This window comes from Oncorhynchus mykiss, chromosome 27, assembly GCF_057628025.1.
Source record: "Oncorhynchus mykiss isolate SJ-2025 chromosome 27, ASM5762802v1, whole genome shotgun sequence".
Classification (NCBI taxonomy): Eukaryota; Metazoa; Chordata; class Actinopteri; order Salmoniformes; family Salmonidae; genus Oncorhynchus; species Oncorhynchus mykiss.
Window position 1 is genome coordinate 7,254,357 of NC_143048.1, and position 15,576 is coordinate 7,269,932.

At 40.7% G+C, this 15,576-nt stretch overlaps 1 protein-coding gene across 3 annotated transcripts in view; it reads left to right on the forward strand.

Annotated features, from left to right (window-relative positions):
• The first annotated feature begins 6,239 nt into the window (after positions 1 to 6,239).
• Positions 6,240 to 15,576, forward strand: part of LOC110507416 (uncharacterized) — a 31,580-nt gene continuing 22,243 nt past the window's right edge. For 2 of the 3 annotated variants that reach the window (XM_021587399.3, XM_090224306.1), the window contains exons 1-5: positions 6,244 to 6,379; positions 6,478 to 6,510; positions 12,834 to 12,891; positions 13,141 to 13,283; positions 13,425 to 13,559. In XM_021587399.3, coding sequence (XP_021443074.3) covers positions 6,355 to 6,379; positions 6,478 to 6,510; positions 12,834 to 12,891; positions 13,141 to 13,283; positions 13,425 to 13,559 — 394 coding nt within the window. In that variant the 5' untranslated portion in view covers positions 6,244 to 6,354. Of the gene's footprint in view, positions 6,380 to 6,477; positions 6,511 to 12,833; positions 12,892 to 13,140; positions 13,284 to 13,424; positions 13,560 to 15,576 lie in introns of all 3 variants that reach the window. The other variant, XM_090224307.1, reaches the window with a different exon arrangement.

The following is a 15,576-nucleotide window of genomic DNA, read 5'->3' on the forward strand; positions in this document are numbered from 1 at the left end:
AATCAGGTAATTAAAGCCAAACCTTTTGCTTTAAGGTGGCCCCTCATTAACAGGTAATTAAAGCCAAACCTGCGCAAACCTTTTGCTTTAAGGTGGCCCCTCATAAACAGGTAATTAAAGCCAAACCTTTTGCTTTAAAGTGGCCCCTCATAATCAGGTAATTAAAGCCAAACCTTTTGCTTTAAAGTGGCCCCTCATAATCAGGTAATTAAAGCCAAACCTTTTGCTTTAAGGTGGCCCCTCATAAACAGGTAATTAAAGCCAAACCTTTTGCTTTAAAGTGGCCCCTCATAATCAGGTAATTAAAGCCAAACCTTTTGCTTTAAGGTGGCCCCTCATAAACAGGTAATTAAAGCCAAACCTTTTGCTTTAAGGTGGCCCCTCATAAACAGGTGATTAAAGCCAAACCTTTTGCTTTAAAGTGGCCCCTCATAATCAGGTAATTAAAGCCAAGCCTTTTGCTTTAAGGTGGCCCCTCATAAACAGGTAATTAAAGCCAAACCTTTTGCTTTAAGGTGGCCCCTCATAAACAGGTAATTAAAGCCAAACCTTTTGCTTTAAAGTGGCCCCTCATAAACAGGTAATTAAAGCCAAACCTTTTGCTTTAAAGTGGCCCCTCATAAACAGGTAATTAAAGCCAAACCTTTTGCTTTAAAGTGGCCCCTCATAATCAGGTAATTAAAGCCAAACCTTTTGCTTTAAGGTGGCCCCTCATAAACAGGTAATTAAAGCCAAACCTTTTGCTTTAAGGTGGCCCCTCATAAACAGGTAATTAAAGCCAAACCTTTTGCTTTAAAGTGGCCCCTCATAAACAGGTAATTCAAGCCAAACCTTTTGCTTTAAAGTGGCCCCTCATAATCAGGTAATTAAAGCCAAACCTTTTGCTTTAAGGTGGCCCCTCATAAACAGGTAATTAAAGCCAAACCTTTTGCTTTAAGGTGGCCCCTCATAAACAGGTAATTAAAGCCAAACCTTTTGCTTTAAAGTGGCCCCTCATAAACAGGTAATTAAAGCCAAACCTTTTGCTTTAAAGTGGCCCCTCATAATCAGGTAATTAAAGCCAAACCTTTTGCTTTAAGGTGGCCCCTCATAATCAGGTAATTAAAGCCAAACCTTTTGCTTTAAGGTGGCCCCTCATAAACAGGTAATTAAAGCCAAACCTTTTGCTTTAAAGTGGCCCCTCATAAACAGGTAATTAAAGCCAAACCTTTTGCTTTAAAGTGGCCCCTCATAATCAGGTAATTAAAGCCAAACCTTTTGCTTTAAGGTGGCCCCTCATAAACAGGTAATTAAAGCCAAACCTTTTGCTTTAAAGTGGCCCCTCATAAACAGGTAATTAAAGCCAAACCTTTTGCTTTAAAGTGGCCCCTCATAAACAGGTTGTAAGCTGACGCATTACATTTGTAGAGCTTAGCTTTTTTTTTTTTTTTTGATTGATTGAGTGACAGCTTGACTCTGGGTCAGTTTTTCTTTCATTCCCTAACCAATTCTAGAGGAAACAATAGGAAGACAACACAATAGTAAAAAGACTACAGAATCACATTTTCAAATCAGAGTAATTGCACATAAAAAAGGAGCCTTTATATACTATGAATGATCTGTTTTGTGTCACAGCCAGAGGGGAAGTGAGGGGTGTTTTGAATCTGGGTTCTACCTATAGGCAAAAAACACACGGCTACTGGAAAAAGTTGAAATACCATAAGAATCAACATTATTATCACAACAGCAGAGGACGGGATCCAGGATTTGCATGTTACGTTTTTCAGGAATTTGATGGAGGGAATCCAATAGACAGACAACAATTGATGAATGAATACTTAATTGTTCTGTTAGGTTCTAATTTGAAGAGTAAATGACTCCACGGACACTAGGAAAGCCTAACTAAGTTTAATTCTTCCCAAAGGGTGAATACAGCTGCGTTCAGACAAAACTTTTCTACCACCACAAATATATATACTCCAATGTAGACACTCCTTCTCTCCAATCCTTACATCTGTTATGGTCCGACAGGAAGACAAACCATTTTTTCTCCCTTAAGGGAAACTGACCTGACCTCAACTCCCTTGAGGCCTAAATCCAAAGATCTCCACCTGTCTCCCCCAACACATTCCAAAGCCATCTGGCTCCTACAGATAACCATTAACTTCTGATGTAAAAACCAGTCTCTTTCACTCCTTATTTACTATGCTTCTAAGTATAATAATGTTTCAAGTTTAACCCAGAATCTAACAGTTCCATAGCGGCATTTGTTTGGGAATAATGGCACACATCACAGGACATTCAAAACGTCACTTAAATACAACATATCACAGGACATACTTCACAAGACAAAGTCAGACAGACAAATAGATAGAGGTATACTGTAGGTGGTGGGTTACAGTTTAGTCTTCCTGTATTGCGGAACCTGATGCTGGTTGATATGAAGAACTTGTGTGCCCTGTTTGTTCAACAGAGTGGGGTTATGAACCTTCGACCTGACAGCAGCAGTTAGTACTGGTCACACATGGTGTGTCGTAGTAAAATTGTCTGGATTTATGCATGGTTCTTGATTTGTAGCGTGATAGGATGCTTTGAGACTGCCGAACCATACCACCCAAGGAAGTAGAAGGTTCCTTGGTGGTATGGTACGGGGGTCCTCTTCAAATATAATATTCAACCATGTTTGTGCACATTATACTTTGAGAATTTAACATTTCTATAAAATGATTAAGAACTAGGAATGACAAAAAAAACATTCCACCAGGGGGCACTGAATTTCAGTTTGGTTCATAAAAAAATCTAACTGGAATGGCTTCAAATATCAACTCCTCATCTTTACCACATGCTAACAACGTGCTTTAAAAAATAACTTTTTTTCTGAAACTCGTCAGTCTGTTCATGTTCTGAGAAATGAAGGCTATTCCATGCGAGAAATTGCCAAGAAACTGAAGATCTCGTACAACGCTGTGTACTACTCCCGTCACAGAACAGCACAAACGGACTCTAACCAGAATAGAAAGAGGAGTCGGAGGCCCCGGTGCACAACTGAGTAAGAGGACAAGTACATTAAAGTGTCTAGTTTGAGAAAGATGCCTCACAAGTCCTGTTGACATTGAGCCTCTCATCTCCTCATTGGTTTTTAGGAGCATATACCCTCATGGGTGATTGAAAGATTAACTGAGGTCCCCACTCCAGTCGGTTGTGGTAATGCACCTTAAAGTTGGTTGCCAACTGCCACATAAAGTCCAAAGAAGAAGAAGCCTGAAGGATGAGAGATTAATAGAAACAAACTCTGTTAACCGTTTATATCAACAGCAAGCTATCTAGCTAAATTGCCATAAATGTTGAATGCTTTGCGACCGGCCCCCAAATGTAATATAATTGGTTCAGAGTTCATTTTAATATTTCAACCTGCGTGTCCTGATCGCGTCTGGTGTGGGGTGACAAATCAACAAGAGCGCATGTGGATTTTGTATTCATTTGGGGATAAGTCGAAAAAGCATTCAACATTCATGGCAATTTAGCTAGCCAGCTTGCGGTTGCTATTTCATTTGTCCAGCGATATAAACATTGGGTTGTTATTTTACCTGAAATGCACTTGGTCCTCTACTCCGACAATTAATAAATCAAATAAAACGGTCAACCGGGTTAGTTTCTAGTCATCTCTCTCTCCTCCAGGCTTCTTCTTTGGAATTCGGCATAGACCACTGGGTCACTCGGGTGGCCCCTTTATCAGAAGTTTAAGAGGGAACATTTCAGAGATAAAAAGTTTCCTATGAATTATTCATAATATGTCATTTTTTGGGTTGTCAGGCCAACAGTCCAGGATAGGGACACATGCCTCTGCAAAACCCACGCCAACAAACTACAGTGTCACAAGGTGAACAGCTGCAGCAACGTTGAGAACCTTATTGAGTCTTTGTGCTGTGAGAACCTGACATAAAAAGTGGTTGTACAGAGAGTGCTCCCTTTGCCAAGCAAAAGAGCGTAAAACATTGCGCTTTGATGCTGGTGAGCAGACATGGTTGAGTGGGAAAACAAAGCTGATGAAAGCGATAAGATAAACAAAAGTGAGAAACTTGGAGAAGTTCACGGTACATTTGACAGGAAAAAGGGAGTGTGTCACATTGCAGATTCTAGTGGACCTCTCCAAAGGATTGAAAGAGAAGTTGGGTAAACATCTGTACAACATTCAACACCAATACTCCAAACAGAGGATTAAAAGAGAATCTGGGGAAAAAGGAGGTAATCGCGCATATTGACTTAGCAGAGTAAAATACACCAGTGAAATCTAGGCAGTTCACTTTGTTGATTCTCACAAGCAGGTGACCCTCCACACTTGTGTTGGATATACCACTAATGATAAGGTTTCACTTTGCTCTTTGACCTCTTCTATGCGGCATGACCCCTCTGGTATCTGGCCCATCTCTCAAAAACACCAGCCTACTTCCTTGAGCTCTCTCCAAAGGCTACTGCTGTACACTTTGTGAGTGATGGGCCTTCAACCCAGTATAGGTCTAAAAAATAATTTCTCTCTCTCTCCACCCTTACCTTCCAGAAAGTCACATGGAATTTCCTAGTAGCCAGACACAGAAAAGGCCCAGCTGATGAGTAGGAGCAGCTGTGAAACAAAGAGCGGCTGGAACTGTGGCACAAGACAAGCACCTCCCAACTGGAATAACTGTATTTGAGGAATTGTCAAAAGATCAGTCAACTATCAAGCTCTTATATATGTCTCAGAGGAGACGGATACTCGGTTGCTTCTGTTACATCACTGCAGCGGTTTCAACCCACAGATTGTGACCCTGGTTGGAAAAAAACAGGCAGACCAAGATGGATTGATTGCAACGTGGTGTAGTGTAATCAGGATGTTTAACCTGGAATCATCAAGACGTGCGTGCAGTGGTGCTCGTGAAAGCCATGAGGGAGGGGGGGGGCGATGTGAGACAACATCATATGATACAGACCACAGCATGTGGTTGGACTATTCCCCGAGGCCCATCCAGTGACCAAAGTCACATGGGGCTGGATGCCTTGTTCAAGGAGGAACTTAGCTCTCTTTCTAAGCCTTAGATACTCACTATACAGTACATACAAAGCAGGACATAAAATCAAACATTAAATAGAACATGTGCATCTCTCAATGAACTCTTCCCTCAATATATAGGCGTGACATGAGGTCAGACCCAGCAGCAGAGAACCAGACGAGGAATCGGTGGTATAGGGTAAATACTTTACTAGGAAACGGTTAAAAAGAAGGTACAAATTAACACTGGGGGGGGGGGGGAAATAAACACCAGGACTTGAAAACGTACTCAGGAGACAAGCGCAAATGAATCAAGCTTCTGCAAAGGGTAACAGAAACACACCTCTTACAAGGGAATCATAATTAGTATTAGAAAACACCTTCGCGTCATCGTCTCTAGGGCTGTCTCTGACACCCTCTGGTGACAAGTGGAAGCATGACAATAGGTGCTAGACGTTCTAGTTGTTGCATCTAAGTGCAGTCAATGACAAAACATGGTTCTCATGTTGAAAAGATGCTAGTTCCAGTGGTTTGAAATCTTTGTCTTATATTAATTAAATGTGTAACATTTCTACCACAACCCATAGGTAAATGAGTATATGATGTATAAATTACATTGATTGATTTGTTTTAGATAGGGAAATCATATGGTTGTTATCATAATCTCACAAGTTTGGTTGGAAATAACATATTTATCATGATAAATATATGTTTTCAGCTGTCACCAATGCAAGTTTATACATTCAGCTGAATTATTAATATTAGGAAAACCTTCATCACTTAAAATAATATTTAAAAACGTTAAAGTACAAATGTATAAGAAATGTGTTCAATAAAATTATTTTAAACTAAAATGGATGTTTAATGACGTGATGGAAATGACATTTGTCTTTGGCTGTCCGGGAAAAAATACAAGAATATATACAATCCTGAATCACAGCTATTATCAGATATTGTTCTAGACAAATCAAATACAATTTTAATACTGGTAAAATTGTATATCAATACGTTTTAACTTCTGAAAGTGCCCGAAGTTGTAGAATCACCTTTATGACATGAGTAACAATTTGGCGGAAATTAACAAAATAGTTAGTTGAAATTGTTAATGCAGTAATTTTCACTTTACATTTTCACCATCTGCAACTGTAAAAGCAGGTCCCAGACAAAATGACTCATACAACATATTATTGACTGAGATTGGGTCATACTATGGTATGTTGGGGAAAGCTAGCCAACTGGATATTGTTGTCAGGGGTGGTACTTGTAGGTGTGGCTGAAATAGACTACTTATCTCTGTGCATCTTAGTTTTTCCATCTATGAATGAGACTGCTTTATTGAAAGAGTCACCATGACAATTCCACTTCTGATGTTTGGTACGTGACCATCCCTTTCAAACTCTGCACATTCGCTAGAATTTGGGTAGAACCTCTAGACTTCTTTTCTTTAACATTTGCTTTTTGATTTTGTACAGTTTTGCTGACTCTACCCTGCTACAATGCTCATGGTAAGTGGAAAGCACTATCTTCTCTTGCGTCTGCTTGTATGATGGAAATGGGGCCAGCTGTTGAGAGGTGTGGGCTACTACTCTGCCTCTCAGATTGATGTGTGTACAGTATACAGCAGAGATAGTATTGTAATGTGGGCTACTACTCTGCCTCTCAGATTGATGTGTGTACAGTATACAGCAGAGATAGTATTGTAATGTGGGCTACTACTCTGCCTCTCAGATTGATGTGTGTACAGTATACAGCAGAGATAGTATTGTAATGTGGGCTACTACTCTGCCTCTCAGATTGATGTGTGTACAGTATACAGCAGAGATAGTATTGCAACGTGGGCTCCTCTTCGGTTACGATAAGCCACAGTGGAACTTGTGAATTATTGTTTATTGGGGGTGTTGGGCCTGAGAATTTATGCATCATCAGGGACGAATTCATTTCTTCCCGGTACGGGACCTTTTTATGGGCCTAATCATAGAATGACATATAGAATCCCAAGTATTTATGCGTCCGCTCATGGGCGGCGTGTTTCAAGTTTTTCAATGTTCAACGCAATATCAAGTATTCCAACCACCTTTGCGTTTGCAGACGTATGTAAGAGCCTACTACTCTCGATGTGATCAGTTTATATACCGTTGAAGTCGGAAGTTTACATACACTTAGGTTGGAGTCATTAAAAATCGTTTTTCAACCACTCTACAAATTTTGTGTTAACAAACTATAGTTTTGGGAATTTGGTTAGGACATCTACTTTGTGCATGACACAAGTAATATGTCCAACAATTGTTTACAGACACATTATTTCACTTATAATTACGTTTAAATGTATTTGGCTAAGGTGTATGTAAACTTACGACTTCAACTGTATGTATACAGTCTCCTACTGTTCTGTACTTAATTTCCCTGGCCAGGGATGTCTGCTTTTGGGTCTCCAGGAAAGGAGTCAGACAGTGGGTAGCTGTTTTTATTATGCTGTGTGACTTGTGCTTGGCCTCAGTGTCTGACTCTAGGAAGAGGCTGGTTGATTCTGGTTTGGGATTTGAGGAATGTGACTAATGTACAGTTGAACTCAGAAGTTTACATACACCTTAGCCAAATACATTTAAACTCAGTTTTTCACAATTCCTGACATTTAATCCTAGTAAAAATCCCCTGTCTTAGGTCAGTTAGGATCACCACTCTATTTTAAGAATGTGAAATGTCAGAATAGTAGTAGAGAGAATGATTTATTTCAGCTTTGATTTCTTTCATCACATTCCCAGTGAGTCAGAGGTTTACATACACTCAATTAGAATTTGTTAGCATTGCCATTAAATTGTTTAACTTGGGTCAAGCATTTTGGGTAGCCTTCCAGAAGCTAACCGACTTGCCAAAACTATTGTTTATTAACAAGAACTTTGTGGAGTGGTTGAAAAACTAGTTTTAATGACACCAACCTAAGTGTATGTAAACGTCTTGACTTCAACTGTGTGTGTGTATGTATGTATATATATACAGTGCCTTGCGAAAGTATTCGGCCCCCTTGAACTTTGCGACCTTTTGCCACATTTCAGGCTTCAAACATAAAGATATAAAACTGTACCCATTTCCGCCTACCACAACTTGGCCGAGGGGTTGGGTTTTTTAGAGGCTTGCAATGGTATTGCCGCATAACATTACAACTGTTTGGCAAGGCAATGATAAGACAATTGAGGTGGGATATATTTCCCCTTTTATACAGTGCCTTGCGAAAGTATTCGGCCCCCATGAACTTTGCGACCTTTTGCCACATTTCAGGCTTCAAACATAAAGATATAAAACTGTATTTTTTTGTGAAGAATCAACAACAAGTGGGACACAATCATGAAGTGGAACGACATTTATTGGATATTTCAAACTTTTTTAACAAATCAAAAACTGAAAAATTGGGCGTGCAAAATTATTCAGCCCCTTTACTTTCAGTGCAGCAAACTCTCTCCAGAAGTTCAGTGAGGATCTCTGAATGATCCAATGTTGACCTAAATGACTAATGATGATAAATACAATCCACCTGTGTGTAATCAAGTCTCCGTATAAATGCACCTGCACTGTGATAGTCTCAGAGGTCCGTTAAAAGCGCCGAGAGCATCATGAAGAACAAGGAACACACCAGGCAGGTCCGAGATACTGTTGTGAAGAAGTTTAAAGCCGGATTTGGATACAAAAAGATTTCCCAAGCTTTAAACATCCCAAGGAGCACTGTGCAAGCGATAATATTGAAATGGAAGGAGTATCAGACCACTGCAAATCTACCAAGACCTGGCCGTCCCTCTAAACTTTCAGCTCATACAAGGAGAAGACTGATCAGAGATGCAGCCAAGAGGCCCATGATCACTCTGGATGAACTGCAGAGATCTACAGCTGAGGTGGGAGACTCTGTCCATAGGACAACAATCAGTCGTATATTGCACAAATCTGGCCTTTACTTAATGGCAGTCAGGCTACCTCTGGCGAGCACATGGAGGGCTGTGCGGCCCCCCAAAGAAATGCCACCCCACACCATGACAGACCCACCGCCAAACCGGTCATGCTGGAGGATGTTGCAGGCAGCAGAACGTTCTCCACGGTGTCTCCAGACTGTCACGTCTGTCACATGTGCTCAATGTGAACCTGCTTTCATCGGTGAAGAGCCTAGGGCGCCAGTGGTGAATTTGCCAATCTTGGTGTTCTCTGGCAAATAAAAAATTATTCCATTTGCACAACAGCATGTGAAATTTATTGTCAATCAGTGTTGCTTCCTAAGTGGACAGTTTGATTTCACAGAAGTGTGATTGACTTGGAGTTACATTGTGCTGTTTAAGTGTTCCTTTTATTTTTTTTTGAGCGGTGTATTATTTCTTTGCACAGGAAGAATGCCCTTTTATAAACACATTTCATTCAATTCTACTGCACTTTATATGATTGGAGACAGAATATATTTTGTTAATAGGTCAAAAATTAGAGTAGCCTAATCTGCTGACACGGACAAACAGATCAATAAAATAAAAAAAATCCAATACGCTAACAAATCTCTGTGGCCAAATCATGCTTTCTGGTCTAGAAGCCTATTAGGGATATGTGCAATCTATACTGAACAAAAATATAAAACGCAACATGAAATGTTGGTCCCATGTTTCATAAGCTGAAATAAAATACTTCAAATGTTCCATACGCACATAAGGCTTATTTCTCTAAAACGTGCAATTGGCATGCTGATTGCAGGAATGTCCACCAGAGCTGTTGCCAGATAATTGAATGTTAATTTCACTACCATAAGCCACCTCCAATGTCGTTTTTAAAGAATTTGCAGTACATCCAACCGGCCTCACAATCACAGACCATGTGTCTGTGATCCGCCAGCCCAGGATCTCCACATCCCGCTTCTTCACCTGCGGGATAATTTGAGAAGCCAGCCAGACAGCTGATGAAACTGGGTTTGCACAACTGAAGAATTTCTATACAAGCTGTCAGAGACAGTCTCAGGGAAACTCATCTGCGTGCTCTTCTTTTTTTTACATTTATCCTTTATCTAGGCAAGAACAAATTCTTATTTACAATGATGGCCTACCCCAACCAAATTCGGACGGCATTGTGCACCACCCTATGGGACTCCCAATCAAGGCCGGATGTGATACAGCCTGGAATTGAACCAGGGACTGTAGTGACGCCTCTTGCACTGAGATGCAGTGCCTTAGACCCCTGCGCCACTTGGGAACCTCACAGGGCAGATGGCAGACAGCGTGTATGGCATCGTGTGGGTGAACGGTTTGCTAATATCAGCATTGTGGAACAGAGTGCCCATGGTGGTGGGGATATGGTATGGGCAGGCATAAGCTACGAACAACGAACACAGTTGCATTTTATTGATGGCAATTTGAATGCACAGACATTCTGTGACGAGATCCTGAGGCCCATTCATCCACCACCATCACCTCATGTTTCAGCATGATAATGCACAGCCTCATGTTGCAAGAATCTGTACACAATTCCGTGAAGCAAAAAAATGTCCCAGTTCTTCCATGGCCTGCATACTCACCAGACATGTCACCTATTGAGCACAGTTGGGATGCTCTGGATCAACGTGTGCGACAGCGTGTTCAAGTTCCCGCCAATATCGAGCAACTTCGCACAGCCGTTGAAGAGGAGTGGGAAAACATTCCACAGGCCACAAACAACAGCGTGATCAATTCTATGCGAAGGAGATATGTTGCGCTGCATGAGACAAATGGTGGTCACACCAGATACGGACGGGTTTTCTGATCCACGCCCATACCCTTTTTAAAAAGTAATACCAACAGATGCATGTGTGAAATCCACAGATTAGGGCCTAATTTCTGTATTTGAATTGACTACATTTCCTTATACTAACTATAACTCAGTAAAAATCTTTGAAACTGTTGCATGTTGTGTTTTATATTTTTGTTCAGTGTAGATAAATCAGTGAAATTAGTTGTCATCATTACTGGATCAGCATAGCCTTCTAGGGCACACTACTGGCTAGAGGTCAATCGAATAAATCGGAATGGCCGATTAATTAGGGACGATTTCAAGTTTTCATAACAATCGGTAATCATTTTTGGACACCGATCATGGCCGATTACATTGCACTCCACAAGGAGACTGCGTGGCAGGCTGACTACCTGTTATGCGAGTGCAGCAAGGAGCCAAGGTAAGGTGCTAGCTAGCATTAAACTTATCTTGTAAAAAACAATCAACCTTAACATAATCACTAGTTAACTACACATGGTTGATGATATTACTCATTTATCTAGCTTGTCCTGCGTTGCATATATATATAATTGATGCGGTGCCAAACGGGTGATTTAACAAGCGCATTCGCGAAAAAAGCACTGTCGTTGCACCAATGTGTACCTAACCATAAACATCCATGCCTTTCTTAAAATCAATACATAAGTATATATTTTTAAACCTGCATATTTAGTTAATATTGCCGGCTAACATGAATTTCTTTTAACTAGGAAAATTGTGTCACTGCTCTTGCGTTCTGTGCAAGCAGAGTCAGGGTATATGCAGAAGTTTGGGCCGCCTGGCTTGTTGCGAAATGTGTGAAGACCATTTCTTCCTAACAAAGACCGTAATCAATTTGCCAGAATTGTACATAATTATGACATAACATTGAAGGTTGTGCAATGTAACAGCAATATTTAGACTTATGGATGCCACCCGTTAGATAAAATACAGAACGGTTCCGTATTTCACTGAAAGAATAAACGTTTTGTTTTTGAAATTATAGTTCCCATTTTTGACCATATTAATGACCTAAGGCTTGTAATTTCTGTGTGTTATATTATAATTAAGTCTATGATTTGATAGCGCAGTCTGACTGAGCGGTGGTAGGCAACAGCAAGCTCGTAAGCATTAATTCAAACAGCACTTTCCTGCATTTGCCAGCAGCTCTTCGCTGTGCTTCAAGCATTGCGCTGTGTATGACTTCAAGCCTATCAACTCGCGAGATTAGGCTGGCAATACTAAAGAAACCTATTAGAACATCCAATAGTCAAAGGTATATGAAATGCAAATGGTATAGAGAGAAAAAGTCCTATAATAACTACAACCTAAAACTTCTTACCTGGGAATATTGAAGACTCTTTGTTAAAAGGAACCACCAGCTTTCACATGTTCTGAGCAAGGAACTTAAACGTTAGCTTTTTTACATGGCACATATTGCACTTTTACTTTCTTCTCCAACACTTTGTTTTTGCATTATTTAAAACAAATTGAACATGTTTCACTATTTATTTGAGACTAAATTGATGTTTGTTGATGTTAAGTTAAAATAAGTGTTGTTGTAATTGTCATTATTACAAATATGTATATATACTTTAAAAAATATATATATATATATATATATATATATAAAATTGCCCGATTAATCGGTATCAGCTTTTTTTGGACCTCCAATAAATCGGTATTGAAAAATCATAATCGGTCGACCTCTACTATTGGCTGTGTAGCTTATAGAGTGATGGGGATATTAAGACTGATTTTAACGTTTTTGAATTCAAATGACTTATATGGAGCTGCAGAGACCTTTAGGAAGTGCTAACTGGAGCTATAGATACCGTTGCTTCCTGACAATACCTTATTCAACTTCAGTCACTGTATCGGCAGTTGTAAAATGCGATTTTAAACAATACATTTTGCATTGCTTTACTTTTTTACTGTAAAGTGATTTACAGTTCCAATATTTTCTTTGTGAGCGTTTTGCAAATACCACACTTAGATTAATAATTATTCCTCATGACCTGAGAGAGAGCTTTTCACAGAATACGTAGCCAGCGCTTTGTCTTGATGTGAGGATGTTTCACAGGGCAAGTCAATCCTTTAGGAGTTCCAGTCTCTGCCCATGCTGGGAAGTTCTACGACACGTGAGTATAGCAAGTACCCTTATTATCTGTGCTCTGGGTAGAAGTTGCCCTAGGGCTCAAATCTTAAGCGGGATATGAAAAACTGACCTGATAGTGTTTAGGGGCAAATTCATCCTACCTTTAATTAAGGTGGCAGCATGATGTGACTGTATGTGTAAGCATTGCGACTCCATTCTTTGTCTAGTATATATGCTGCACATAGATATAGAAAATGCATTCTAGACATGAAGATTAAACGCTGCCTTTCAGGTCTCCCAGAGATCACCTCTGCAGCAAGAGGAAATATGACGTTCTAGATTACACTTGCTGTGAGAAAGTACTACATGAAGGGGTGGGGTTGTCCTGCTGTGGAAACAGGGCCTTCAACCTCATCCAGGCTTCCTGTTGTAAAGGTGAGAGAGGAGACATGACTTTCTAGCAGTATCCCACTGTATCTATTCACTCAATTCTGGTAACTGGGTTGAAAACATTCTCAGCATCTCCCAAGTTTGAATTGGTATTGTGTGTGTTTATCTGTGATTCAACCGATGCAGGTCAGCTGACTCTTAATGTGAGCCAGCTGGTGTCAGATTGCTGTGGGTGTCAGGCCTATGACCCACTCAACCAACTGTGCTGTGACTCTCAGCTCCTAACCAGGACCCAACCCCATTCCAAGTGTTGTGGAAAAGGTCAGTGGTGTCAGGTCTTGAGGCCTTTTCTGTCATCGTTGGGAAGAATAACACAACTACATCAAAAGGAATGCAAATAGGCGGTGTCACAGTGTGCATCTTAGACTTGGCTCACCCCATTGAGGTCTGTCTAGTCCGAAAGCTTTTTGGGAGATACTTCCCAATTCTCTCATGCCGAGTCATTGTGACAACCTAATTTCCCACCTGCACCCAGAGCTCGCACCAGGTATTTAAATTCGACACACTGAAATTGAAGTAGGAAAAGCATGAAAAAAAATGACATTCTCAAGTTAGTACTTGAAAACGTAATTTCATTAAAATTAGAAGACAGAATGATCAAATAGGTTGATATGACAAATGTGGTCTTGCAAATTAATTTCCAGACAGACAACCCAGTTTTATTTCCTCACGTGTTCCGTGGTCTGGCAGCGCACAATTGGCCCAACATCATCCAGGTTTGTCCGCCATTGTAAATAAGAATTTGTTCTTAACTGACTTGCCTAGTTAAATAAAGGTTTAAAAAAAATGGAAAGGAAATACAAAAAGAGAGGAAGCATTGAAGCAAGCGGGGAGAGAGGTTAGTAGTACAGTGGTTCCCAAACTTGGGGTCTCCTAAAATTTAACTAGGGTCCCCTGAGAGAATCTTTAATCTTAAAACACATTCATTTGTTTCTTCAAATGGGTATAGAAAACATTTTAGAGTCAACTAAGGGTGTGTTACACTGTCAGAATTCACTTTGTCATGTGTTGGGACAGCCTGTGGGACCAAGCATTTTGCTAAAAATAAAGAATTTAAATAGACCATTTTATATCATCATCACGTACACCACATATGTCAGAGTCAAGGCCCGCGGGCCACATCCGGCCCGCAAGAAGGTTTTTTACGGCCCCTGGGATGATCTTGATTTATTATTAGAACCGGCCCGCAGCAAGCCGGCAGCCCGCAGATCTTTTACACGCACCAATACTACATTTCCCACAATGCAAAGGTGACGCACCGAGCAGTAGGCTGCTTCATTTCAATATTTATTGGCACAGCAGTCGTCAGCATCACAGTAAAATTAACTTTCAGATACCCATCAAAAATGGCAAAACGGAAGGTGGATACTGAGAACCGGGGGTTTCAAACAAGGTGGGAGTCGGAGTATATGTTCACGAAGGTAGCTGGAAAACCTGTGTGTCTTCTGTGTGGAGAAAGTGTGGCGGTACTGAAAGAGTATAATCTGAGACGACATTATGAAACGAAACACGCGGACAAAAACAAGAATATGGACATGGAACAAAGGCTACAAAAGGCCAGTTTTATTTTGGCAGAAGAGATCGCTAAATCAGCCCGGCCATTTACGGAGGGGGATTTCATCAAAAACTGCATGATTAAAGTTTGTGACGAAGTTTGCCCAGAAAAAAGGCAACTCTTTTTAAATGTGAGTCTGAGCAGAAACACCATTGCCGAGAGAGTAGACCAGTTGTCCATCAATCTAAAAGAGCAGCTTGTGAAAAAGGGAAAAGATTTTATTGCATATTCCTTGGCTGTGGATGAGAGCACCGACATTTCTGACATTGCCCAGTTGTCAATTTTCATCCGCGGAGTGGACTCCAACCTAAGCGTGACAGAGGAGTTTTTGGCTTTACGTCCTATGCATGGCACAACTACGGGGCATGATTTGTATGAAGAGGTGTCAAGATGTGTAAATGAGATGGAGCTGCCTTGGGAAAAACTCGTGGGTTTGACAACCGACGGAGCACCTGCGATGTGTGGACACAGGAGCGGACTGGTGGCGAAGATACGGGAAAAGATGCAAGAGGAAAACGCGACAGGTGAGCTGACAGCTTATCATTGTATCATACACCAGGAAGCGTTGTGCGGTAAAGCCTTGAAAATGGAGCATGTAATGAGCATCATCACGCGCACAGTTAACTTTATCAGAGCCAAAGGTTTGAATCACCGCCAGTTCAAGGCATTTCTGACGGAGTTAGAAACGGAGCATGGTGATTTGCCTTATCACACAGAGGTGCG